This window comes from Trichomycterus rosablanca, chromosome 5, assembly GCF_030014385.1.
Source record: "Trichomycterus rosablanca isolate fTriRos1 chromosome 5, fTriRos1.hap1, whole genome shotgun sequence".
Lineage (NCBI taxonomy): Eukaryota > Metazoa > Chordata > Actinopteri > Siluriformes > Trichomycteridae > Trichomycterus > Trichomycterus rosablanca.
In genome coordinates this window covers 12,130,238-12,157,861 of record NC_085992.1, presented here as the reverse complement: position 1 = coordinate 12,157,861, position 27,624 = coordinate 12,130,238, and the positions used below count along the sequence as shown (strand labels likewise).

The 27,624-nt window shown below is 37.3% G+C and overlaps 1 protein-coding gene and 1 long non-coding RNA gene across 3 annotated transcripts in view; one reads left to right on the top strand and one right to left on the bottom strand.

The window, feature by feature from the left end:
* LOC134314335 (CD276 antigen-like) overlaps positions 1-24,771 on the top strand; it is a 32,857-nt gene extending 8,086 nt beyond the window's left edge. The window contains exons 1-4 of one of the 2 annotated variants that reach the window (XM_062994912.1): positions 11,321-11,351; positions 17,783-18,127; positions 19,819-20,091; positions 24,358-24,771. In XM_062994912.1, coding sequence (XP_062850982.1) covers positions 17,815-18,127; positions 19,819-20,091; positions 24,358-24,536 — 765 coding nt within the window. In that variant the 5' untranslated portion in view covers positions 11,321-11,351; positions 17,783-17,814 and the 3' untranslated portion in view covers positions 24,537-24,771. Of the gene's footprint in view, positions 1-11,320; positions 11,352-17,782; positions 18,128-19,818; positions 20,092-24,357 lie in introns of those variants that run through there. The other variant, XM_062994911.1, reaches the window with a different exon arrangement.
* LOC134314334 (uncharacterized) lies at positions 434-1,973 on the bottom strand. The gene is made up of 5 exons (XR_010012369.1): positions 1,945-1,973; positions 1,539-1,724; positions 1,115-1,157; positions 780-828; positions 434-622 (listed from the first exon to the last, which is right to left on the bottom strand). It is a non-coding gene; the product is annotated as an uncharacterized LOC134314334 (long non-coding RNA).
* Positions 24,772-27,624: the final 2,853 nt, after the last annotated feature.

Genomic DNA, 27,624 nt, shown 5'->3' with positions numbered 1-27,624 from the left:
CGCAACAATTCGTCTTTTAAGATCCTCAGAGAGTTCTTTGCCATGAGGTGCCATGTTGGAACTTTCAGTGACCAGTATGAGAGAGTGTGAGAGCTGTACTACTAAATTGAACACACCTGCTCCCTATGCACACCTGAGACCTAGTAACACTAACAAATCACATGACATTTTGGAGGGAAAATGACAAGCAGTGCTCAATTTGGACATTTAGGGGTGTAGTCTCTTAGGGGTGTACTCACTTTTGTTGCCGGTGGTTTAGACATTAATGGCTGTATATTGAGTTATTTTGAGGGAAGAATAAATTTACACTGTTATATAAGCTGCACACAGACTACTTTTCATTGTGTCAAAGTGTCATTTTGTCAGTGTTGTCCCATGAAAAGATATACTTAAATATCTGCAGAAATGTGAGGGGTGTACTCACTTTTGTGATACACTGTATAAGGCATAAATCAGCCCGAACTGCAAAGGCAAGGAACACACTGCCCAAGAACCACACCACCTTCTAATACCACTCCAGTATTGGCAGGGGGTCCATGGCTTCAGCTCCCTCAACTCTAGTCACACAGATCCCCAGAACAGTCTCCTCAATCCCCCGTTCAGTTGCAGCCATATCACCATCCTACAATGGAACAGAGGATGAAAAAATCACTTTCTTGAACTTAACAGTACACAAATATCCATTTAGGACTTAACATATCTCACTTTAACCTTTATTTCAACTCAGACGTAAAAGATGGGGTGGTTGCTGTAACAACTCAGAGGAAACTTGTGCTTACCTTCACCCTCCTAGCGCTGATGGTATTGCGTGATTGGGGGAATCCTAAACTGTAGATGAAATTGGATACTATTAAAATGATATATAAATAAAAAATTACTAAAGAAAACTAAAGGAAATCAAAATCAGCAAGACAAATATTTATAAAGAAATTACCAGCTTAAAAAAGAAGACATAAAATACATAAAACTAAAAAGTAAGTAAAAGAACCAAACAGAATAAATAATAAGAATTTCCACATTTTTTCTTCTTCACTTAATCTAAACTTAACTCAGTGTTCAGTCAAAAGTAGCTCAATATTCTTCAATTTAGCATAAAATGTAGAAAAAAAATTACCAGTAAAAGGTCAGTCCAACTGCAAATACACATTTCCAACCATCTGTAAACAGAAGATACAAGACATCAGTTGTTTTGTTGTAAATAACTAAAATATTATTTCTATAGTAAAGACTTTAACATTACAAATTCATTGATTATCCAATACTGTTCACATGTGTGTGCTTTCCAGGATAACAGTCACAAAACTCAGGTTTGTAATGATACTAACGTTACAGAATCACTTTGTTTTAGTTTGTGCAGAACGTGAGCGCCAAACGAAAAGCATGAAGTTCCCCTCAGGCTCGAGCTGCCTGCTCACATCTTAGCTAGCTAGGTTGTGTCCATGTTTTTTAATGCACTGGCACAGCAAATATTACACATCTTTTTATTTTCTACCTTCTTCTAATATATTTCTGCATTAAGTAATTTAAGCCATTTTTACCTTTCGGGAAAGAATCTTACTGCCACAAGTTGAGAATACTGGCTGATGAACTTGACTAGCTTAGCACTAGCTAGCACCACGGCAATGCAACATTATCACACACAGCGCAGCCGGACTTAATATACAGTCAGCCAACGGCAATCTATTCAAATCTGCCTCAAGACTTCAATATTATTCACAGAATCCCTGGAAAGATGTTAATAAATAAATCAATATAAGCAGGTCCGCCGTTAGCATTAGCACGCGCGAATTAGCGTTAGCATTTTTAAACAAATAAAGCATGTACAGCAATAAAACTTGAATATTATTCAACTAAAGAGCTATATTAAACAATATAATAAGATAAACATCATGATTAGCATGCAATTAGACATATGGAAAAAGATTTTGTAAAGCTTCACATTACCTGCCATTGAAACACAATGTGCCTTCACGATGTATTGCGTAATCCCCGGTGCGTCATATCCGGTTTCACCTGATAAACTTATTGCATTAAGTAGTTCCAGGGAAATAAAGCAACTAAGTTAAGTTAACTAATAAACACAATGCAGTCATGTTTAAATCTAAAATGTAATTGATTTGTGTCACACCAGCATATATTCTTTATGCAAAACCAACAGGCACTCAAAAGTGTGTAACTGGTAAATTAGAGCATCATTTTATATCTGTGGTGCTCTGGTTGGAATGTGCACCCAACATGTTGCACAGATGAACTGTAATACATTTTTCCTGTGAATGTGGGGATGGGTAAATTATGCTTGATTTAAATATTATAAATGTGAGAATAAATCACAGTTAATAACGTTTTAAATTTGACTATGGTTTTACACAGTTTGTATAAATGCACTTATTTAACAATTCAATCTTTAAATTAATACAAATGCATAAATAAAGTAAAAGTTAAAATCTGTTTAAATTGTATTGTTGCCTGTCTAATAAGGTAGGCAATACCTTTGTTTTTCCAATTTATGTATGTAAAGTAGTGGTTAAGAAATGCAAAATTACTAAATATTTCTTTCTTTGATCACATATTTTTTTTGCAATTGTACATTTTTAAATGCATTATTAACAGTATTTTTATTTATTTGACAGTGATATATCGGCATAACAAAAGTTTTTTTTTTTGAAAATTACAGAAGATTCTGCTATTTTTGTCAATGAAGATTACTTTATTTTTACAGTTAGTTTTGTTAAAAGTGTCATCTAAAAACTGTTAAAAAACAGATTTTTTATGTATTTCATTTATACAGATTTTTTATGGTAAATCACATGACACTTTTCAATATACAGTTTATTCTTGTAATTTTACAAAAAAATTCTGTCTTTTATAAATACAGGGAAAAACTGTAAAAATGTACTGGGAAAACCTGTAAAAAAATGTTTATTTTTTACAGTGTAACCAAAAATGACAAGCATAAACACAACCTTAAAAAATAGTCATCAGATATTTTAATGAATAAAATGTTTCATCACAAGTATTTCATTTTTATTCCATATTTATTTCATATTGTAGACTTTATTTTAAGTTATTAAGGACAATTTAAAGCAATGAAACAAGCTGGAATTGTACATTCATACACTTTTTTTTACCACAGACAAAACCTCCTGTCTAAATAGTCTCCTCTGTAAAGACTGAATAAGTTCGGTTGAAAAGCCTGATAACTTCTGGGCTTTATGTATTAAGGCTCTCCGGATAAGTGGCATTTTTTTTTTTTTTTGTTTTTTTTTTTTTTTTTTTTTGTTTGTTTGTTTGTTTGTTTGTTTGTTTGTTTGTTTGTTTTTTCTGTTGAATGGGGTCCTCAGGGATTATAATACTTTGTATAATGATTTTTTTTTATTGCCAATGACACAAACACTTTTAATCTCATTATTTTAAAAGATTGAAAAGAACAGAGCAGGTTTAGCTCCGGGGACAAATGCACCGTGTAAAGATTTTTTTATCTGGCCCTCGGCTGCTTTTACGCAATACAGTTACAGCAACCCAGCATAGCAAGAGCTGTGCTATTAATCTGGAACACAACCTGGAGCAAGCTGGACACACTTGCGTAGACTTCAGAAACAAACTTTAAAACTAGAACAGACAAACATTTAATTCCTGGTAAACAGCAATCTTAAAGGTAAACTCAAACAGCAAAGCTTAGAACAAATAATTCTTGGATCAATCAAGAAAACCCTGATAGTTAAGATTCTTATACAGACAAAGGTGACTAAACTAGAGTAAATATGAAGGCAGACAAAACACAACTACCGGCATGAGAATATACACAAAACAAGAAGTAGGAAGACATAAGGGATAAAGGAACAAAGCATACAGAAAGGTACAGAAAGATAAAGGTAACTGCTAATACTTATACTAACTTCCAAGAACCTAAGAGGTCCCTAATTAATCTAAAAGAAAGTTCTGAACAAACCAAAAAACATACACTAAGCTAAAGCGAACTACAAAGACAAAAACCTTGGACTAGAAACCTTACTCTAATCCAAAGATAAGACTGGAATACAAGGACACAAGAATCAGCATGAAAATAAGCATGAAAATCTTAACATGGGGCCGTGGCACATAAAGAAATATCTGAGATCATGTGTTCCAGGAGCTCAGTGAGGGGCAGGAGGATTAGGGAAGCTGGGGATTTATGCTTCTTCTTTTTATTTTTGTTAAATCAGGCACTAATTCATACGGACACACTCCAACATATTGTGGAAAGTCTATAAGTGAAGGCTGTTAAAGCTGCAAAAGAGGGCAAATTTCATATTAATGTGGACAGTTTTGTAATTGAATGTCCAACAAGCACATGGTCAAGTGTCTACATTGATTTGGTCATTCAGTGTGTGTGTGTGATATACATCACAACGTTCATTCGTTTTAATTCACTGCAGTAAAACATGCTGGACCTTATTACATTCCAAACAAGTCAAGACAGGGACATTTCATTAAAACATCTAAAGCAGATGATGCAGTCATGAGTTCAGATGTTGTCAGGCTAGTATGGGATAAATTTTTAGAAATCAGAAAAAGTTGGGACAGTATAGAAAATGCAAATAAAGTAAAAATGCAGTGTTCCTTACATTTACTTTGACTTTTATTTAATTGCAGACAGGATGAACCTGAGATATTTCATGTTTTATCAGCTCAATTTCATTTCATTTATTAATAAACATCCATTCCTGCATTTCAGACCTGCAACACATTCCTAAAAAAGTTGGGACGGGGGCAATTTAGGGCTAGTAATGAGGTAAAAAAACTAAATAATGATGTGATTCCAAACAGGTGATGTCAACAGGTGATTGTAATCATGGTTTGGTACAAAAGCAGAATCCATGAAAGGCTGAGTTTTTGATAAGCAAAGATGATCAGAGGATCTCCAGTTTTTCAACAAATGTGTGAGAAAACAATTGAAATGTTTACAAACAATGTACCTTAAAGAAAGATTGGAAGGGATTTGCATATTTCTCCCTGTACAGTGCATAATATTATTAAATGATTCAAGGAATCAGGAGGAATTTCAGTGCGTAACAGGCCAAAGGCACAAGTTTAAGCTGAACGCCTGTGATCTTTGATCCCTCAGACAGCACTGCATCAAGAACCGCCACTCAACAATAGCTGATATAACCACATGGGTGAGGGATTAGTTTATCAAACCTTTATCAAGCACTACAATTTGGAGTTACATGCACAAATGCCACTTAAAACTTTACTGTGCAAAAAAGAAGCCTTATCTTAACCCTTTGATGCACAAGCTAAGCAAACCCCTTCTAATGCACAACATGGGTCAAAAATGACCCATATTCATCCATTCAAGAATATTTTCATATGCACATTTGTCAGTTATTCATGTATTTACTGTCTTAGCTAATAAAAGCTGTCTATACTAGAATATGTAAACAGCTAGCAAGCAAATAGTATTGGACATATTCAAGATTCAAGAGCCTAATCTTTGGTTGTCTTTCAAAAGATCAGTAAATATGTTTTTGACTACAAACACTTACAAATGTCAGTAGTTTCTGTCAAATTCCATAGTAAATACATAAGGGTCATTTTTGACCCATGTTGTGCATTAGAAGGGTAGTGATACAAAAATTATTTTTATTAAAAAAGTAAAAAATATAAAACTGAAATGAGGATTTGTGATAATCAAAAACAAGTTAATTGAAAAATTCATGGAAGCTTGAATGACGAAATTAATTTATTGCAAAGATATAGAAAATAAAAACTCAGTTGGGTCACTTTTGACCCAGGTTGTGCATCAAAGGGTTAACCATGTCCAGAAGCAGCATCAACCAAAAAATGGACGCTGTGTGCTCCATGCATTTTTCAACAAGACAATGCAAAGTAAATGTAAGAAACTCTGTTTTTTTTATTATTTGCTTTTTCCATGCTGTCCCAACTTTTTCTGATTTGGGGTTGTAGGATTTCACCATGTACAGTCAATGACCAAGCCCGGAGTGGCTAATCGGGAGATTCGGGAGGATTCCCGATGGGGAATGAGGACAGTCTAACAGTTATTTAAACTAACATAGTTATTTGTAATGTAAAGTATAACGTAGAGAATATACATGATATATGTTAAATTGTTCAGACATTCAGAAAGATGTCAGCACGATAGCCTAATTTATTTTAACAAATGGAGACAAATAGCCTAAATCACTATCAATTTTACACCATCATAATATAGGCTAAATTGTTTTTTAAAAAAAATAGGCTAACCCTTAATGAAATGTTTTATTTTAGCCTCAGAGCAGCAGATAAGCCATGTCTCATGTCTATAGACAATGACACCGTTATTAATAAAGTTGCAGAAACCAGTGCACTGCTTAGGAGGCTTTTGATGCTGTAGGTAGCCTACTAAATATACGTGTAGTGAAGATACTTAAGAGTTTAGTGTAAACCAAACAATAGAGCACCTCTCTGTTGGAAAGACAAATGCAATTTTAATTTCAAATTTCAAATTTGCTCCTGTACAAATGTAAATACGTTTTCATCTTTATTACATTTTTTTTACCTTTTAAATCTTTATCTGATTAATTAATTGAATTAAACATGTTTAAGTGAAGTGTTTTCTGTTAACTTTCCAACATATACCTGAACTTATACCCAATAAAAAGGCATTGTAAGAGCTAGCTGCTGTTTCATTTATTCAAATTGCTCCTCCATGGAAAAAGTGGGCCGGGTTTGGGCATGAAACTCCCGGGGCTGAAAAAGGGGCCCACTCCGGCCCTGTCAATGACAATACTAAAAGATTCAGATAATCCAGAGAAACCTATGTGTAAAGGGCAGGGCTTAAACCCAAACTCAACCCAAGACTCAACTACACAAAGCAGATACCACATATCAACAACATCCAGAAACACTGCCCACTTGTCTCTGTCATTAGATATTGTTATTGTACATGATTGAATTTATCTTTTGTATGAGGGAACTGAAGGTCACTTCAGTGAAAAGCAGTAGGAGTAACAGCTGGATCAGCACTGTAGTTTATTACTTTTGGATAACAAAGCAGTCTGCCATCCAAACCAAACTGTAAACTAACCCCTGACCCTGAAACTCAGACAACCAGTTTATCATATATAATTTTTTACAAAACATTTATATACAAATTTAATTTGTTTCATTTCACTTTCATATTTTACCATTTTGTTCAGTTTACCACTATCTTCAGAATCACTGGGCGCAATGCAGTAACACAGTATAGGACATCCTGGATAGGACTCCAATCCATTGTGTGGGCTTGACCACCCAACTCCCCAGAAATAGCCAGACTCGTCTGTGTATAAATTCCCGACTGGCTGATAGCACTGCCATTTACCGTTGCTCAACAGGAGCACCTGTGGTAAATAATCTTATACAGTGTATCACAAAAGTGAGTACACCCCTCACATTTCTGCAGATATTTAAGTATATCTTTTCATGGGACAACACTGACAAAATGACACTTTGACACAATGAAAAGTAGTCTGTGTGCAGCTTATATAACAGCGTAAATTTATTCTTCCCTCAAAATAACTCAATATACAGCCATTAATGTCTAAACCACCGGCAACAAAAGTCAAGTCAAGTCAAGTCACCTTTATTTCTATAGCACATTTAAAAGACGTGTGTCAACCAAAGTGCTGTACATTAAAATCAGGTATAAATACCACTCAACTATGCAACATTTAACAAATCATAAACATACATACAAAATAATATACATACGCACAAACATATAAACATGTAAATCAAATAAAACCACAAATGGACTCAAATGCCAAAGAAAACGAATTACTTTTTAAATTTAACTTAAATGCATCTATTGTGTGGGACTCCTTTATGAAAAGTGGAAGAGTCTTGGGGCAGCTACAGAAAAGGCCCTGTCACCCTTGAACCTCATCTGAGAACGTGGAATAGCTAAGGGCAGCTGGTTAGAAGATCGTAGAGCTCGTGGAGTGAACACAGAGAACGTGTGCGATATAGCTCGGAGCCAAGCCGTGTAAAGCTTCCAGACATGCAAATGCTGCGGCGGGACCCCCGATGGATGTAACATGGGCGTTGTGCTGTTCCCATAGCAACACAGCGTGCGTAAACATCAGTAGGCAGGCGAGTGTTTGAATTTAAGCGCAGCAGCTCCGGTCACGAGTTATAAGGCATATTATTACTGTATATGTGAAAGTATACGGCAGACTTTGAATTATTACCCGAGGCAGGGTAAAGTCCATGAATAAATCCAAACAGGTACAAAATTGACACAGCAAATTCAGAGTTGGAGCAGGGCAGCAACAGCTCGTGTTAGGCAGGCGATAGTACAGATAAAGTCCAGAAAACTCCGGATGTAATAAAATCCAACTTAAGGATGAGTCTAGACTGAATGTTGTCCTCCCGTTCCTGAAGGAGTAGCGATAATCCACCAATAAGATCCTTTACTAATCAAAATGTTTAAAAATAATAAAATACGGTAACGGTAGCGGCAGCCAAATGCGCCAGCGTTCACCATCACCATCCAGTACCCAACAGTCGCCGAGACCATCAGATGAAAAAAGAAATAGTGAAACAGGAGCAGCAGAGACCACAAAAAGACGAAAACAAAAGAAAAACATGACAAAAATACAACAAAACACGGCAAAACATGACAAAATACAGCAACGGCAGCGAAATGCGCCAGCGTTCACCATCACCATGACCAAAAGTGAGTACACCCCTTAGTGAAAGTTCCTGAAGTGTCAATATTTTGTGTGGCCACCATTATTTCCCAGAACTGCCTTAACTCTCCTGGGCATGGAGTTTACCAGAGCTTCACAGGTTGCCACTGGAATGCTTTTCCACTCCTCCATGATGACATCACGGAGCTGGCGGATATTCGAGACTTTGCGCTCCTCCACCTTCCGCTTGAGGATGCCCCAAAGATGTTCTATTGGGTTTAGGTCTGGAGACATGCTTGGCCAGTCCATCACCTTTACCCTCAGCCTCTTCAATAAAGCAGTGGTCGTCTTAGAGGTGTGTTTGGGGTAGAGATGGGACGATCGATCGACTTTAAATCGATATCGGCCGATTTTCAATCAAAATATGCTATCGACGATCGGACGATATTTCCCAAATGTAGCCGATCCGATCACTTGATATATAAAGATCATGTTAAGTTAACAGCTCAGTGGATTGATCCAGACTTTGCGCTACAAAACACGAACCATCACCCCAGCTAACAATTTTTGGTTCCCAGAACGTTCCGGGAACGTTAGTTTTTGGTTCCCAGAACGTTCTGGGAACGGATCGTTTTGGTTGCCCTTTGGTTCCCCAGGAAAGTTTTCTTTACGGAAATAGAACGTTCCCGTTTGGTTGTGCATTATAGTTGTGGGAACGTTCCCCTAACGTTCCCGTAACCTTAAAATTATTGAAACCTTAAGGGAACCTTGTACTAACCTTTAAATTATTGAAACCTTAAGGGAACCTTGTACTAACCTTTAAATTATTGAAAACTTTAGACAACCTTGCAATAACACTCCGGTAACACCGGCAGACCGTGTCGGCTCTGACTCTTTTTGAATGACTGCCCAGAATCGGGCCAAATACACTGGCCCAAATCCACTGTTGTTTTCACTGATGTAGTCACTGATGCTGAAGGGTTTGATCAGATCTGTTGGACATGTGCTTGTTAGATGTGGTAGCCTAGTGAGCAGAGCTATGACTGACCGAAAAGAAGGTTATGGATTTGAATCCTGGCTTTGCCATGAAGCCATTGTTGGGTCCTTGTTGGGCTCCGGAAGCTTGAATATGCAAATAAAGAATTTTACACACTCACTGTCCATTTTATCAGCTATACATATAGAAGCACTTTGTAGTTCTACAATTACTGACTGTAGTCCATCTATATCTCTGCATGCTTTGTTACCCCCCTTTCATGCTGTTCTTCAATGGTCAGGACTCTCCCAGGACCACCACAGAGCAGGTATTATTTAAGTGGTGGATCATTCTCAGCACTGCAGTGACAATGACATGGTGGTGGTGTGTTAGTGTGTGTTGTACTGGCATGAGTGGATCAGACACAGCAGCGCTGATGGAGTTTTTAAACACCTCACTGTCACTGCTGGATTGAGAATAGTCCACCAACCAAAAACATTCATGGGCAGCGTCCTGTGACCACTGATGAGGATCTACAAGATGACCAACTCAAACAGCAGCAATAGATGAGCGATCGTCTCTGACTTTACATCTACAAGGTGGACCAACTAGGTAAGAGTGTCTAGTAGAGTGGACAGTGAGTGGACATGATATTTAAAAACTCCAGCAGCGCTGCTGTGTCTGATTCACTCATACCAGCACAACACACACTAACACACTACCACCATGTCATTGTCACTGCAGTGCTGAGAATGATCCACCACCTAAATAATACCTGCTCTGTGGTGGTCCTGTGGGGATTCTGACCATTGAAGAACAGGGTAAAAGCAGGCTAAAAAGGTATGTAGAGAAACAGATGGACTACAGTCAGTAATTGTAGAACTACAAAGTGCTTCTATGTAGTAAGTGGAGCTGATAAAATGGAAAGTGAGTGTAGAAATAAGGAGCTGGTTTTAATATTATGGCTGATCGGTGTATGTCTAAATGTATATATGACAAATAAAGACATTCCTTCTGCACTAGATTATTATTTTTAGAGATGCATGAGTACCGATACTGGTATCGGGTATTTGCCCGATACCGCGCTCTTTAACTTGTACTCGTACTCGCAAACGAGGCTCCGATACTAAACAACCGATACCGTGTGCCTAGTGCACGTTGCTGCGTTATGCCTAGTTCACACTACACGATTTTTGCCCTGATAGTTTATATCAGAATACACCGGCACACACACGTTTTACAGTATTTCTGACCTCATCGTTCTCTACAAAACATCCAACTCACTACAGAACAATCCATGCTATTCGTCCACTCAGATTCATTTATTTTTCCTCCTTGATTTTATCACAGCGCACAAACACTTTGATCACTCGCTACTTGTTGACGTGCATTTTTGGACGTGGTATCATTAAACCCCTCATCACTTCTCACGTGTTTTTGTTTAAAAAAACGGTATTTGTGAGACCGTTGGTTTCTGTTCAGTGCGTGTACTCAAAGGAACAAATCAACTGTTATAAAACGGATAGTTCCGGTCCTAAAATCTGATTGGCTGAGCCGCGTTCGAAGCCGTTGTAAAATCCCCGACAAACGCACACCTATGACCACCTCACATCATTCCATATTAATACGCCACTGAATAGAATAAATTAATGTTATGTTCGACCTCACGTTGCCTAGCAACACTGTTAATCGGATTACCTTGCGTCGCGGAAGAATGCTTTATTGTAAGTTTATACACAATAAATACATTTATGATTAAACATTGTTGTATTTATTGTATTTTATGTTGACCGCCGTTTTATAAAAGCAATAAGCCACTCGAGACCGTACGTTACTGTTATGATTTTAGCACGGGGAAAGAAGTTTTTGGCACTCCGCTTCGCGTCGTGCCAAAAACGTCATCCCCGTGCTAAAATCACAGTAACGTACGGCCTCTCGTGGCTTATTGCTTTATTCCATTGCACTATTTTACACTAAAAACTACACTATTCCATAATGCTCCAGATTGCATCATTCTAAATCAGAGGTGGAAAGTAACGAATTAAATTTACTCGCGTTACTGTAATTGAGTCGTTTTTTTGTGTACTTGTACTTTTTAAAGTAGATTTTACAGCCTGTAATTTTACTTAAGTAAGTTTTGTACTAAGAATTGTAATTCGCTACATTTTAAATAACATCCGTTACTGAGTAAAAAAAAATCGCGTCTGGGAAACTGCTGCAGTGAATTCTGTGATGGGGAGTCGGATCTTTTGTCTCGATTCTTTTTAAAAAGCCGTATATATAAATAACGACTCCCACAAATGCGAATCGGTTCCTTCATTTCAGTTTAAAGGGCCGTTCAATAGAATCGAATCATTCTACGACACATATCACTAGTGGTTATTCAGTTTGAAAAAGTTTTATGGGACAAAAATGACACATTACACATCCCTAAATGTTTTAAATGTTGTATGAACATGTTTTTTCTATTATATTTTAATTAAAAACAACTATTGTGAGATTAATATCCACTTGTCCTGTGCATTACACAGAAGAGACACGCCCTCCTGTTAACAAGTAAAGTTTACTCTGAGTACATTTTAAATGAGTTACTTTTTACTTGAGTAGATTTTTAAACCAGTAACTTTATTCATACTTAAGTAAAAATTCATTAAAGTAATAGTACTTTTACTTGAGTACAATATTTTAGTACTCTTTCCACCTCTGTTCTAAATAGGTATCGGTATCGGCAAGTACAAAAATACATGTACTTGTACTTGTACTCGGTTGGGAAAAAATGGTATTGATGCATCCCTAATTATTTTAGATTGTCACTTCATGTGTGAATAAGTGGAACCTTATCATTTAAAATGTAATCTCTTCAAGAGTGGAATGCTGTTTAGAGTTTAAATAAAGATTAAAAAGCCTGAAGTCAAAATCACTAACATTTAGGTCCAGATTTATTTTATTTCTTCCCATTATAAAATTATTTGACACAATGCAGATTATTTTACCAGTACAGAGAAACCTGCCTTAAGCTGTTTAAAACACTTTCAGTTTTTGAAATGGATCTATTGTTTGTTTGTTTCAACTGAAATAACATCTATTTCCATGGAAATTGCTGCACTGAACAGTATCGGATTACAGCCTTTGCAGAACTACTTGACTGTGTTTTTGTCTTTGTTTGGATGGATGGATGGATGAATGGATGGATGGACAGAATGCTGGGTCTGTATTCATGCAAAGGTTATGTGGGTGTTGTCAAACACTGCATTAGAGTTTGTGGAGACTTACACAGGAGCAAATTTGGGAGACAGAAAAGACAGACTCGGGAAAAAAACAATAGAGCGCTCGTTTGAAATTGCTTCAGCTACTTGCCAGCTCCTTTGTTGGTAAACCTGCTTTTTCTGAAACCGTGACACCAGGCTGCTCCATCTGGTCCGGTTTTCTTCAGACGTGCACTGTCTTACAGTACTGTGACAGTATACAGTCTGAGCAACTGAGGGTAAAGGGCCTTGCTCAAGGGCCCAACAGTGGCAACCTGGCAGAGGTGGGGTTTAAACCAGAGACCTTCTGATTACTAGTCCAGTACCTTAACCACTAGGCTACTGCTTGGCAGCACACTTGCTTCTTTTTGTGAACTCACCCGATGTTGCAGCGTGTTTGTGCCTCACTACAGAACTGCCCTGGGAGAGCAGACTGCCCCAGAGGCGACCTGGTCTCCCTGTTTCTGGAGCAGATCCTGCCAGTAACTTATGTGTGGGCTGCGTCGATTGGTGGGGTTGGGGTACCGGTAGTGCTTTGCTGGACTTGGGCGGTTCTAAGAGTTCCCTGTCCTGTTGTATCAACCAGTCCTCAGTTCTACGACTGTGGAGCTTTTTGTGTCTTTTAGTTGTTACCTTGTTTCTGTTATTTTGGCTACATTATTTATCCCTTTTTAGTCACAGTATTGTTTACCTACAAAACTGCTTGCTTCAAGAATAATTTACCATCTGGATAAATTTGAGATTAGAAGAAGAAGAAGATATACTTTATTTTATTTTTATTTGTCATATATATACATATACAGATGTACAGTACAATGAAATTCTTTCTTCGCATATTAAGGGTCTTGCTCAAGGACCCAACAGTGGCTGCATAGCAGAGCCTGGATTTGAACTGCTAATCTTCCGGATAGCCCAAAGCTCTACCCACTAGGCTACCACTGACCCTTATTATTAAAAGGTTATGAGTCATTTGATGAAAAATTCCTCTTACAGTAAACAGCTCTAGTCCTGTGTGCAAAACATGTACTGATATGCCCAGACCTTTTGAAAGAGCAGCTGGAAAGATAGGGGGTCAGTTTGCTTTCTTTACCTGTGTGTGCAATGGTTAAAGTGTTTGTATTACTATGGGGGGTGGTACTGAGGTGAAGATTTCCTTGTAGTTGTTTGTATGGTAGAATTTTGTTCTGGTGGTTCATCTTTTGTCCTGAATAGAGGATGTGTTTCAAAGAAGTTCATGATCCACAGAGAGGGGACAAGTGGGGGCCTGGTCTCCTTTTAGCAGGCAGGTATGAGTATGTTTAGTGTGTTCTATTCAGCATCTTGTGTACATAATTTGTTCCCATTGTTTTTTTAGGGTATTAAGCTCTATCTGTTTTTATGGAAGGGCGGATCTCGTAGAGTTTGTTGGTGGTATAAGTTTCCCATTCTTTTTGCCAAGCTGTTGTGGTGTATGCTTTTATAATTGGTCTGAGATCAGATGGCGGGTAAGGGTATTGTTGGATTGGGAATGTTACGGCTTGCTTTGCTGCCAAGTCTAACAGAATGTTAGTAGTAGTGACCTTGACAGTGACATTGTTGTTGGTGCCACAGTTGGGTTTGAGTTTGTCAGAAAACAGTAAACAGCATGAATCCATGCACCCAACCTGGTTTAATGGTTCAGGCTGGTGATTATGGTGTCAGAGTGTGGGAAATCTAAAAAATGGTTTATAATACCAGTGGAGCATGATTTAGATGTAAAAGCTGATCACTTTACAGCCACAGCAGTCATTCTATAACATATTTAACTGGTTATATGAACCTGACAGCTTCATTGGCCTCCCTAGTGACCACATCTAAATCCAACAGATCACCTCAAAACAACAACACGGCATTAGTATGATGTTTCTAATAAAATTGACAATAAATCTTGATATAAACTGATTTCACTGATATAAACAGATGTTCTTTCTTTGTGTAAACTGTCTGGATGAAGTAATCAAAGAACCACCAAAAAAATCACTGCTAGAATCTAACTGTCCACTGTTAGATCTGAAAATATACCGATTAGGCATAACATTATGACCACCTCCTTGTTTCTACACTCACTGTCCATTTTATCAGCTCCACTTACCATACAGGAGCACTTTGTAGTTCTACAATTACTGACTGTAGTCCATCTCTTTATCTACATACTTTTGTTAGTCTGCTTTCACCCTGTTCTTCAATGGTCAGGACCCCCACACATCACAGAGCAAATATTATTTAGGTGGTTGATCATTCTCAGCACTGCAGTAACACTGACATGGTGGTGGTGTGTTAGTGTGTGTTGTGCTGGTATAAGTGGATCTGACACAGCAGTGCTGCTGGAGTTTTTATATACCGTGTCCACTCCCTGTCCACTCTATTAGACACTCCTACCTATTGGTCCACCTTGTAGATGTAAAGTCAGAGATGATCGCTCATCTATTGCTGCTGTTTGAGTTGGTCATCTTCTAGATCTTCATCTTTGTTCACAGGATGCTGCCCACTGGGTGCTGTTGTCTGGATATTTTTGGTTGGTGGACTCTTCTCAGTCCAGCAGTGACAGTGAGGTGTTTAAAAACTCCATCAGCACTGCTGTGTCTTATCCACTCATAGGAGCACAACACACACTAACACACCAGCACCATGTCAGTGTCACTGCAGTGCTGAGATTGATCCAACATCCACATAATACCTGCTCTGTGGTGGTCCTGTGGGGGTCCTGACCATTAAAAAACAGGGTGAAAGCAGGCTAAAAAAGTATGTGGATAAACAGATGGACTACAGTCAGTAATTGTAGAACTACAAAGTGCTTCTATATGGTAAGTGGAGCTGATGAAATAGAAAGTGAGTGTAGAAACAAGGAGGTGGTCATAATGAGATGCCTCATCGGTATATGATGATCTGTATTCTGGGCTAAAGAGGAAAAAGACCCTTCAGATTGTTACCAGCATGAAGTATAAAAGCCAGGGTTCATCATGCTTTTCTGGCAATGTTTTGCTTCTGGACAATGTTTTATTTTGAGACATTCTGTACTTTTTATAGATATTTAAACTGGGCGCTGGACTGTTTGACTGCTCTGAATTAACTGATCCAAACATCACTCACAACTTTCTCCTTATATGGTTTGAAATGGATTTTAGATTCTTTCTTTTAGACCCAGTGTGATTAATTATAAGCAACAGTGACTTCAAATTGTAAAAAATGCATAAAGCAATGTTTTGCTAATCTCCACTATGACTTTTAATAAAAAATACAAAGACAATGAATGTTTTACCTTACTTACCTTATTCATTTATTGTGTTTTCCAACACTTTATCCTGGTCGCAGTGGGTTGCCAGTCCATCACAGGACAGACACACATTCACACACAGCAATTTTAGTAATTCCACTTGGACTGACTGCATGTCTTTGGACTTGTGGGAGGAAATTGGAGCACCATGCGGACACTGGGAGAACCAAACCCAGACCCTTCTTGCTGTCTAGTGACAGCGCTACCCAAATTGCAAATGTGTGTTGTTTCTATTAGTATCTGTAACACATTCATAAAGCTGTTAAAGGGGGCGTATTAAACTACTAATGGTGACAATTGTTTTAAAAATATGTAAACAAGGGGATGCAAATATGCTAGGATAAAAAAGCAGCCTGGTCCATAATGAGCATCCAAACGTTATATACACAACATTCCTCTACCAGTAACTGTCATTTTTATTTATTTTGTCTTCTGCAGTACAAACTATTATTAACTATTATTAAAAAGATAAATCACTATACTTAAAGTTAAACCCACTACCAAATGGCTTTGACATTCAATCTCTTAAGCAGCCCTTCATTAGAACTGCCACATAAGATAAGAGATAAGATATCCTTTATTAATCCCACAATGAAGAAATTTACATAGTTTCTTATGTACTTATGAACTTAGAAATACTACGACAAATCATTGACATTTAACACTGTAGTGCATCCACAGCGAAAATCATCTATAAATTATAGTTTTATATTGTTTTTAATGTACCATAGTGTCCAAACTCTAAAGTCTGTGGTGCAACTGATATGAACGTTTGACCGATAGTCGATTCCCAGTGTTTTACCCCCACATGTTTGTCCACTTAATACTAATAGTGTTGTCTCCTGGCCAGCATAAGAATTGATCTTAGTTCAGGTTGTCTGGTGGTTAGGGGTTAAAAAGTCAAAGTAAGCAATGACTCTCCAGTGAAAATAACCACTTGTTTTGAATCACTACATTACAGCACTGAGTCATTAAGATGAGTAGTCACTTTGTAACACCTGTCTGTAACCTCAATAAGAATCAAAGCCAATCAGAGCTTTCTTTTTAGCAATATGCCCTATGAGCATAATTACTAAGAGCAGTTTAATGATGAGATGAAGGAAATCACACAGATTTAGTAAAAAGTCATTAAGCCGCTCAGGTGGCTCAGCGGTAAAAACACAAGCTGGAACTAGAGCTGGGATCTCGAACACATCGTATCGAGTCTCAGCTCTGCCTGCCAGATGGGCTGAGCAGCCACGTGAACAACGATTGGCCAGTTGTTCAGATAGAGGTGGGATTAAGCCAGATAGGGTCTCTCTGCTGGCTGATTGATGGCACTTGCACAGAAATGGGAAAAGTACACAGTGGTGAGCTCGTCAAAGTGTAGGTGACAAGATGCATACGGCATGCTGCCCACATGTCGGAGGGGCCGTGGGTTAGCGTCGTTCTCCTCAATCAGAGTGGGGATTGGCATTGGTAGAGAGAAAGCATGATGCAATCAGGCAATTGGACGTGCTAAAAGGGAGAAAAAGCATAAAACCAAAATGTAAAAAAAAAAACAGTCAATTAAAGTACATTTATATTACCCGTGTTATTTTAAGTCACATTAGAGTTGAAGACATTTGTGTCTCCACAGGATTTTTTGTGAGGGCACCTGCAGGCCGTTTGATGGCAATCCGAGGTCAGCCGGCTATCCTGGGCTGTGAGTTTACCTCAGACTCTGACCTTTCTGCCCTGGTGGTGACGTGGCAGCGGGTAGAGGACAGTCGAGTCGTCCACAGCTTTTATTACCAGAAAGACCAGCTGGAACGTCAGGATGCACATTACAAAAACCGCACAGTCTTGTTCAATTCAGAGCTAAAGATAGGAAACGCATCACTCAGAATCTACCCGGTTGGACCAAAAGATGTGGGGTCGTACCTATGTACAGTAAGCAACACAAAGGGCACAGACAAAGCTCAAGTGCAGCTGGAATATGGAGGTATGGATTATCTTCTATTTCTATTGCTTGTCTGGCAGCGGGGGTTCCAAATGTCATGTTAGATTTACAGAAATACAACAGAGCTGAACAATGTTATCCAACACACATATCACCCTTAAGATAAAGTAACTGAACCCTAATTACTTATTCAAACAACTCACCAAATTTAACTGGTAGACTGATTTACATTGTTTTTCCAATTAAAGAAAGTTACTGTTAAGGAAAAGGTGATAATCACTGGAGAGATTGACCAGGTAAAAGTCAAAAGATGCATGACAAAAGTGTGATATATGGGATGGTAGCAAATAGGAAAATACAGCTAACCATAAGAAACAGCATCCCCAAAGCTTTTGGGATAATGGGCTATGGACAGGCCAGTAAAAGTTATACAAATAACTATATATATTTAATTTAAATATCATTTATGAAATGCCAATGTAGCATTTTATAGTAAGAATATAGCAAGAAGTAAACGTGGTAGTAGCATTATGGTGTAAGGGTGACTTGCCTTTATAGAGGGAACAAGAAATTCCATTATATCTAGGACATTTTTGATTAGAATGTAAATACATCTGTCTAGTGCTATTATCTGAATAGCTAAAATAAATTATATTACAGTTTTAGTGGCTAAAACCAAATTGAGATGCTGTGGTGAGACCTGAAACAGTTTGTTTGTAAACCTGCATTGTGACTTTCCACTCTGGAAGTCAGTTTGGGAATAAAAGTGGAGCTAAAAATTTCTCCTCAGTGACGCAAAAGCATTTGAGCATTTTAAAGAATTAGCTTGCATGTTTCTGACCCGGTAAACTAAATCAACAAACAAAACATTTTTTGTTAGAATACCTTGCAGAAGTCAGTAGCTGCAACTAATGGTGATGTTCACAGATGAACATCTGTGAAATGTTATACCAAAAAGGAAAAAATTTGCAAGTAATGCAATTAAAGTAATGACAGAAAATGTCATCAAATCTTATATAAAATACTGCCGCCCAGGTGGTGCAGCAGGATATTCCACTAGCACACCAGCACCGAGTTTCTGAACTCCTCGGTTCGAGTCAGCTGGGCGACATCTGGCAGGCATAATTGGCAGTGCCTGCAGCAGATACTAATTGGCCACCGTATTTGCAGGGTGGGGGCTGGACTGTATGCTGTGTAAGAACCCTGATTGGCGGAAGAGACATCTGTGCAGAAGGCACGGGCGAGAAGAGGAGGGCTGTGCATGTGTCGGAAGAGGAATCTGGTATCTCTCAGCAGCGGAAGACAAAATCAAATGCCCTAAATCAGTTTGGTCAGAATTAATGGAAAAAATAAATAAATAAATGTTGCACAGTATAATTAGATTTTGGATATAACACCTTCAGCTCTTTACCAGAAAGCTTTAATTATGAACAAAGATTGTTCCCAAATAAGCAACCAAATAAACCAAAGCAACTGGGGTTTTTATATGAAGAATAATAATAAAGATGTAAATAAAGTCCTGAAATGTCAACAGGCAGAACTAACCAGACAGAGCTTACGAATACTTAGAAATGACTTTTTAAAAACTTAACAACTAATTAAAGTTGCTAGTAAAACCACTGCAAACTCCCCCTAGAAACCTTTATTATTTATGCTTTTCCATGGACAAACCTTCCCGAAATGACTGACTAAATGAATATTCTATAAATATTTGTGTTTGTGTTTTCTCCCAGCCTTCTATACAGAGCCGAGGTTGAGCATCAGTGTTAACAGCTTGACAGTGATTGTGCACTTCGAGACAGAAGGTTACCCAAAACCAGAGGTGACGTGGCTGGGAGAACATGGCCAGATCCTAAACAACCAGACAGAGATCACTGAGCGCCCAGAGGGACTCTTTTATGTAAATAGCAGCTGTGTCGTTGAACAACCTGCCCTAAACCTCAGCTTTACTTTGAAGAACCAGATGCTTAATCAGGAGCTGCACAGATCCCTAAACATTCAAAGTGGTAATTTATGTAATTTAGTTTTACATTCTGTTTACTACATTACATGCACAAAAGTATGTGGACACCTGACCATGAGCTTGTCGGACATCATATTCCTTAACTGTGTGTTTTGGTTAGAATTGTTTTTGTAGCTCTAACAGCCTTAACTTCTCTTGGAAGGCTTTCCACAACATTCTGGAGTGTGTCTGGGAGAAAAAAGGACAAAAATACTAATGGTATAGTGTCCTGTTTTCTAAGTGCAGGAACAACGCCTTGTGATCACCAACAAACCTTAACAAGGTTTTAGGGTGCCAATTTTAAAGCAGGGTGTTTTTATTACATTGCATGCCAGCAGAAAAATGTTTAAATCCCTTGAGTGAAATGGCATCCATGCCATACGGTATACAGTATGTCCTAATATACTATAGCTATAGAAGGTTAGCAAGAAGGTTAGTAAGTGCATGTTATTGCTCAGTCTATGTGCTTAGTAAAAAGGTGGGCTTTTTGAAGACAGCCAGAGACTCTTCTTGTTTTTAGTAATGCTCTGTAAATCTGCAATGGTTTTACTGGCTTTTTTACCATTTTATTTCACATGCAGAGAAGTCTCAGGCGTGTTTTACAATTTCTCAGACTGGAGCTCATACACACTTGAAAGCACTTACCATATAGTAGATTAGTGTGTGTGTGGGTGTGTTGTCATGGTTCAGTTCACACTGTGAAATACAGTAAGCCATTGTGCTGTGGGCATAAAGATTTGAATGTGTTATCTATTCGGTTACACGGTCAAAGTAAAAGCCAGTATCAAGGGGTCACATGAATGATAAATCAGTAATATAAGATCCCTGTACTTTGAAATTTGAAAACAGCTTTGAAACAATAATGCCAAATAGTGGGCACCTGAACTACACGTAATCAGGGCATTGGTAGATCTGTGGTTAAGGTACTGAAATCAAGAGATGCATGTAAGTATAGCCAATGTCAAACATGAACAAATAACATGAACACATGTAAAAACTTGCTAACAAGGCTAGACATCTCTGAGAAATGAAAAAAAAACCCCACCTTATATAATCCAGTGTCAACGAGAAGTGTACATAATACGCTTCTCAAGGCTGGAATCTATGGCTTAGCCATCATTTTAAAATTACTTTTTGATTTATTTCAAAGGCAATGGTGCAAAAATGATGTAAGTAAAACAAAACCTGGACATCTGCACAAGGGAAATATTGTTTCTTACTTTGTTATGGATGCCAGAAGATGTATCGACCCACTATGTCTGCGGCTATTGAACTGATGAAAATAACATAAATAACTCCTATAATTCCTTATTAACAACAACGATCACCTCACCCTAAAGTGCAAACATTGTTCATCATATGACTCAATGATAATGCTGCCATACTTCCTGCTCAGATTTTTCAAGAGTGGTTTGAAAAAGACCATAATAAAATCAACCACCTATTATAGCTGTTACGTTACCAAAATTAAACATGATTGTAACTTCATGGGAAGTTCTGGATTGCAGATGGTAAAAACAAAAGTTTCAACCTCTTCCTTCCCTCAGGGAAGATGGTATAGATTACCTGTGTAGTCTGATCTAAAAAAAACCTATGGCAAATTTTCACATTTACAGTCCATAAGACTTTTAATGTTTGAAAGCATGTTTGTGCGATACTGTAATCAGACACTTCATGACAGCTGAAAGTAAGAGCAATGAGATCATGAGTGTGTACTGAACACCGAGAAGCATTGTTCCAAGAATGTAAACTGGCAAAGAAGGAGTTTCAAATCAAATCAAATCAAGGTTTATTTGTCACATACATGGTCATACACAGTACAACTGGCAGTGAAATGCTTTAGTGACTGCTCCGCCACAGTAATTACAAAAACTACAAAATAGTAAAAAAAATATATTATACAAAAAAAATATAGAATGTTTTTAAAAGTAAGAATCTAGAAACATTAGAGCAATTAACAATATAATTAAAAAGAGCAATTTAAAGTAAAGTGAACATTAGAAGAATTAACAATATAATTACAAAGGGCAATAAACAAGTGTGTAAAGTAAAGTGACAAGTAGTGCAGAACATAATGCATAATGCTTTTAATCCATAATGAGTTTGTATAAAAATGGTGAAAATGGAGTGGGCCCTAAGGTTGACTGTTAATGTCAAGTCAAGTCAGCTATTGTTAAATGAAACCTAAAACATTATTCCAAAGTTTAGGCACAAATAAATATATATATTTTTACCAGCTGAGCTCCAAGTAACAGAAGTGATATCTTTATAGCCATGTGGACACTCATATCTCAACAAGTGACCCATTGCTGACCCACCCATAAGTCAAACTCATCACTAAAAGGTGTAAAAATTAAAAGCTAAATAAAAATAAATTACTGTATATTCTTTTTCAACAATGTCTGGAGTTTGGGGAAGGCCCTTTCTATTCCAGCATGGTCATTATTGTGCCGCTATGCTCAAAGTGAGGTCCATAAAGACGTCCATAAAAATGTTTTTTTTAGATATCAACCCTCCTCAAAACCCTTTAAAAAATGGGTGCATCAATTGTAAGCCAGGCCTTTTTTATTCAACCTAAGTGCATGACTTTACTAATGCCTGCTTGACTTAATGGACACAAATGGACACACTGAAAATCCTCCCCAGAATACAAAGAGGGAGCAGCTTCATATCAGTGTCTGAGGGTTTGGAATAGGGTGTCCAACAAGTTGTCAAGTGCCCACAACATTTTGGCCATAAAGTCTACTTAATATTCTTATTAAACTGTAATTTGGTTAAAAAGAAGCATGGTCAAGTATTCAGTAGGCATTTATCTAGGAATTTATTTAAACATAGATGAATTGAATGGTAAGAGAAATAATAAATAAATGAAAAAACACAAACATATTTTTAGGTCAGCGTCTGTAGTCTGAGCTGAGATTAAAGTAAATTAGATTCTAGAGATGAAAGCAGAACTGCACAGGTTACATGTCAAGGTAAAATCAGCCATCAAAGTTAATAAATTACCAATACAGTCATAGTTCAGTAATTTCCTGCTCCAGATAAAAAACACATACAGTACAGGCCAAAAGTTTGGACACACCTTCTCATTCCTGTGGTTTCTTTTAATTTTTTAAAATTTTCTACATTGTAGATTAATACTAAAGACATCCAAACTATGAAGGAACACATATGGAATTATGTAGTAAACAAAAAAGTGTTAAACAAACCAGAATATGTTTTATATTTTAGATTCTTCAAAGTAGCCATCTTTTGCTTTAATGACAGATTTGCACACTCTTTGAAATTTTCTCAACCAGCTTTATTAGGTTTCCACCTGGAATGGTTTTCAATGAATGTTTGTGCCTTGTCTAGAGTGAATTTTTGGAATTTGTTGCTTTTTTAATGTGTTTGAGACCATCAGTTGGGTTGTGCAGAGGTAGAGTTGGTAAAATATAAAACATATTCTGGTTTGTTTAACACTTTTTGGTTCACTACATAATTCTTCATAGTTTGGATGTCTTCAGTATTAATCTACAATGTAGAAAATAAAAATAATCAAGAAAAAACATTGAAGAGAAGGTGTGTCCAAACTTTTGGCTGGTGTGTCCAAACTTTTGGCCTGTACTGTATATTACTGGCATGAGGAACTGACGGGAAGGTTATTTTAGTCCACACATTCTTTTAAAAAACACAAACTAATCCAGTAACCCTCCGTTTGATACTGAATACACATGAAGAAGTAAAGCAAGGATAAAATAAAATGATAAGAAATATCTTTTCAATTATAAATCCCAAACAGAACTTATGGTATTATATTAAATACAGAAGCCATACATAAACATATATTTTTAAGATTTTCCCATTACAAACCTGTGTTAAATATCAACGTATTTTTTTTTAGCTTCTAAAGAGGGTCTGTACTGTCTAGGACCTCAATCAAGACCATCTTTGCCAATTCCAGAAGTCTAACACCACTAATAGCAAAGACCAAGTCAAGACCGTGACCATGTCTTAACTAGACCTTGATTGTTTTTTGTTGAAATGCACAAGACCATTTAAATACCTTTTAGAGCTTTTAATTTTTAATTTGCTTTGGCATATTTGGCATAGTTATGCTTGTCTGTTTGGCTCTAGCAGCTGAAAATCCAGTTATTCAGTGTGGTATGGAGGAATATAAGTATGCGAAACAATGGAGTCATTATTCCAATGTTACTATTTAGTGACAGCTCCTCCAAAAGGTCAAAATGTATTTCACGTAATTCCTAACTGGATATTTTTTCTTTTCTAGGGGAAGACAAACTCAAACGGGAGAGCATTACAATCATCATTTTATCTGTTTTGTGTTCAATTCTGACTGCAATCTTATTTTTTGTTCTGCTTATAATGTTGAAAAAACGACTGCCACGTGTACAAGCCAAAAGCACTGCAAGTAATGGAGGGGGTTGCAGCATTCCACTTCAATCGTGATAAAGGTTTAGGGTAAATTCGAGTGAAGCAGAGAAACGCAAAAAAAAAAACAAGAATATTCTCAAAGCCAACAGTATTTCATTTTTACTTTTATTAGGAAAACAGAAGATATTATAACCTTAATATGCTAAGGAATGGCTCTGAGTGACATGCACAACTAAAAATATCATCTGCTTTCTGAGATTTGTACCAAGCATCTATTGCTATTGATGTATATTTCTGTTACAACTTAATAAAGAACTTACATTCATAAAAGGTTTGTTTTCTAAGCTTTAGTTACTGACCAAACGTAATAAACTTTTAATTGTCTTGTGGGGACTTTGACCTAGATAACAGTTTCATTTACATTCAGCTTTGATAAAAACACCCAAATTTAATACATTTACCCAAGCTGAGTTTCTGGGTGTGATTGCATTTACATTACACATTCCAAACCCTGCCCAAAAGTGAGACATTACTCAACATAAGCACATATAAGCAGCATAATTATATGATACCTACGACATACAAATTGGGATTATTTACAAATATGCCTTGTCATAGCTTTCACAACCCACAATGCAATTTAAGTCTCAGGGACCAAAGTGTAAAGAATGAACATATTTGTGTGATTCTAAACTTGAATGTTTCATTAATGAATCAGGTTGATTAGACGGTGGTGTGGCAGTCTGTTACAATACTTGTATTATGAAACATGGATTAAAACATCAACTAAAGATGCAAAGCTGGGATTTTTTAAGCATTAGGGGTTTTAAAGTGTCTAAACAAAGGACCATTCACACACCCTGATAACCATGACACACATATGAATGAAACATGTCTGTCTATTAGAGATCATTAAGGAAAGAATCAAGAATCAAGCTCAAAGAAACAAAAATCAAATTGTTAATAAAACACATAGCTAAAGGTTTCATGTCATGGCAGTTTTAGGGGTTCATTGATTTTTGTACTATACAAACACTCTCACTCACTCACTTTCTTAACCGCTTATCCAAATCAGGGTCACGGAGGTGGGGGTGGTGCTGGAGCCTATCCCAGCTTTTCAATGGGCGCAAGGCACACAGTAACACACTGGACGGGGCACCAGTCCTTTGCAGGGCAGATACACATACATATACACACACACACACACACACACACACAAACACACACACAAAAACACACACACACACCTATAGGGCAATTCAGTGTCTCCAATTAACCTGGACTGTGGGAGGAAACCGGAGCTCCCGGAGAAAACCTATGCAGACACGGGGAGAACATGCAAACTCCGCACAGAAAGGACCCGGACCACCCCACCTGGGGATCGAACCCAGGACCTTCTTTTTGAGAGGCGACAGTGCTACCCACTTAGCCACTGTGCCGCCCACTATACAAACAGTTCTGTACAAGTAATTGTTCAATAGTAAATAAAAAAGTTCATGGAATGGTCACTTTGCAAAAATTGTCACCTGGATGGTCTAAGGTGGTCTAATCTAAAGGTAATCCAGAAACAACCAAAACAGGTTTGCCTCCTATCATGACTAACTCATTTCTACTCGTCTTCCGTTACCTTAAACCAGTTTGTTCATTACGAGTTTCACACAAACAAACGTTATTTTTTTCATGGGAAACAGACGAGTTGAGACTGTTTTGTATTTTAAGCATGGAAGCACAGTTTCATGCCCAATTCTTATGTTTGATAAATTAGCAATGTGTTAGCATTTACAGTTCAAACAGTTTGTGCAACAGGTTTAGTTAAGCAAGAGATGCATCAGATCAGATTCACTGCTTTGAATAAAGGTATCTGCCAAATGTGATTAATCACAGTCAACTGGTTTAAATCAGTTTGGGTAAGAATTTTAACAACTAAATTGTCAACATTTGTGCTTTTACAGCCAGTCATCTTTTTTTCCCCAATTAATTCCTCTTAGATTGCAATTCCTCCACCAAATGCTCTTCACCTGCCAGATACTGACTTTTCAAAGAGCTTTAACACATACAAAGGATCATGCTATGCTCACTGTATTCCTCTAATACTCATGTCGGGGCTCCAGCCAAGACAATATGGGTTACTCTTGCAACAGCAATAAGGTAACCCACAATCAGGCCTTTCCCTGGTGTTACTGAAGTAATTCTAACAAATTCCTCATCTAGTTGAATGATTTAGATGGCCAAACTGACTAAGGCAGCTTCATATTTTCTCCAATTGCAAATGATGGACTAAATTCAGTCCCTAGGTATGTTTGCCTTTGATCCATGATCCATGATCCATGATCCATGATCTCCAATTCTTCTTTAGACCTGGGCTTCTGTACATTTGGATCACCTGCAAAGTTCATACAACTTTAGTTCTAATTGTATTTACTTATAATTTAAAGATCAAAATTTAAACAACACATCTAAGCAATAAGTCTTTCATACATGCCTATTCAATTTGTGTTGGAATGTGAAGAGTTAAATTAAAGAAGTCCCCTTGTCACCCTCTGTTGCTGCTAGAAAGAATGCTATGCTGTGATGGATGTTCCAGCTATACATTTTCAGAGGGCCAAGCAATTCCAATTTCAAATGAACTAATAACTAGTAAAACTGACCAATAATTACCTCCCTGTAAATGGGTGACAAGTTTCACCCGCTGTGCCAGATCCAATAATATTAGTTTGCAGAGCCATGTGGGCGTGACTGCTTGAAATTGGAACTTGTGTGATGTTTGCTTGTTGTATTTCATCTTCATTTTTATTTTTTTATATTGCTAATGGAACAACATGGCTATACATTTCTCATTTTTAAAGAACAGCAGCTAAGGTAAGCTTTACATTGATAAATAGGTATTCTAAGCTTTTATGATACAGTCTGGAGGGTGGGTTAGTGTGCTGAGGTGACGAGTCACAGTTTGTTTTTGCATTAATGTACAGTGAGGCTCTAGGGTAAGGAAGAAATTGAAAGAACAGAATACATGTCACGATAGAGATCGATCCTACAGAAATCTGTTTTGGGTGTATTTTTTGTAAAGTTTTTTTTGTAAAGTTTTTTTTTTGTCTTCAACTGAAATAATTTTGTATCATATGAGGAAAGAAATTTAAGTGATGGTGCTCTAACTACTTTTTAG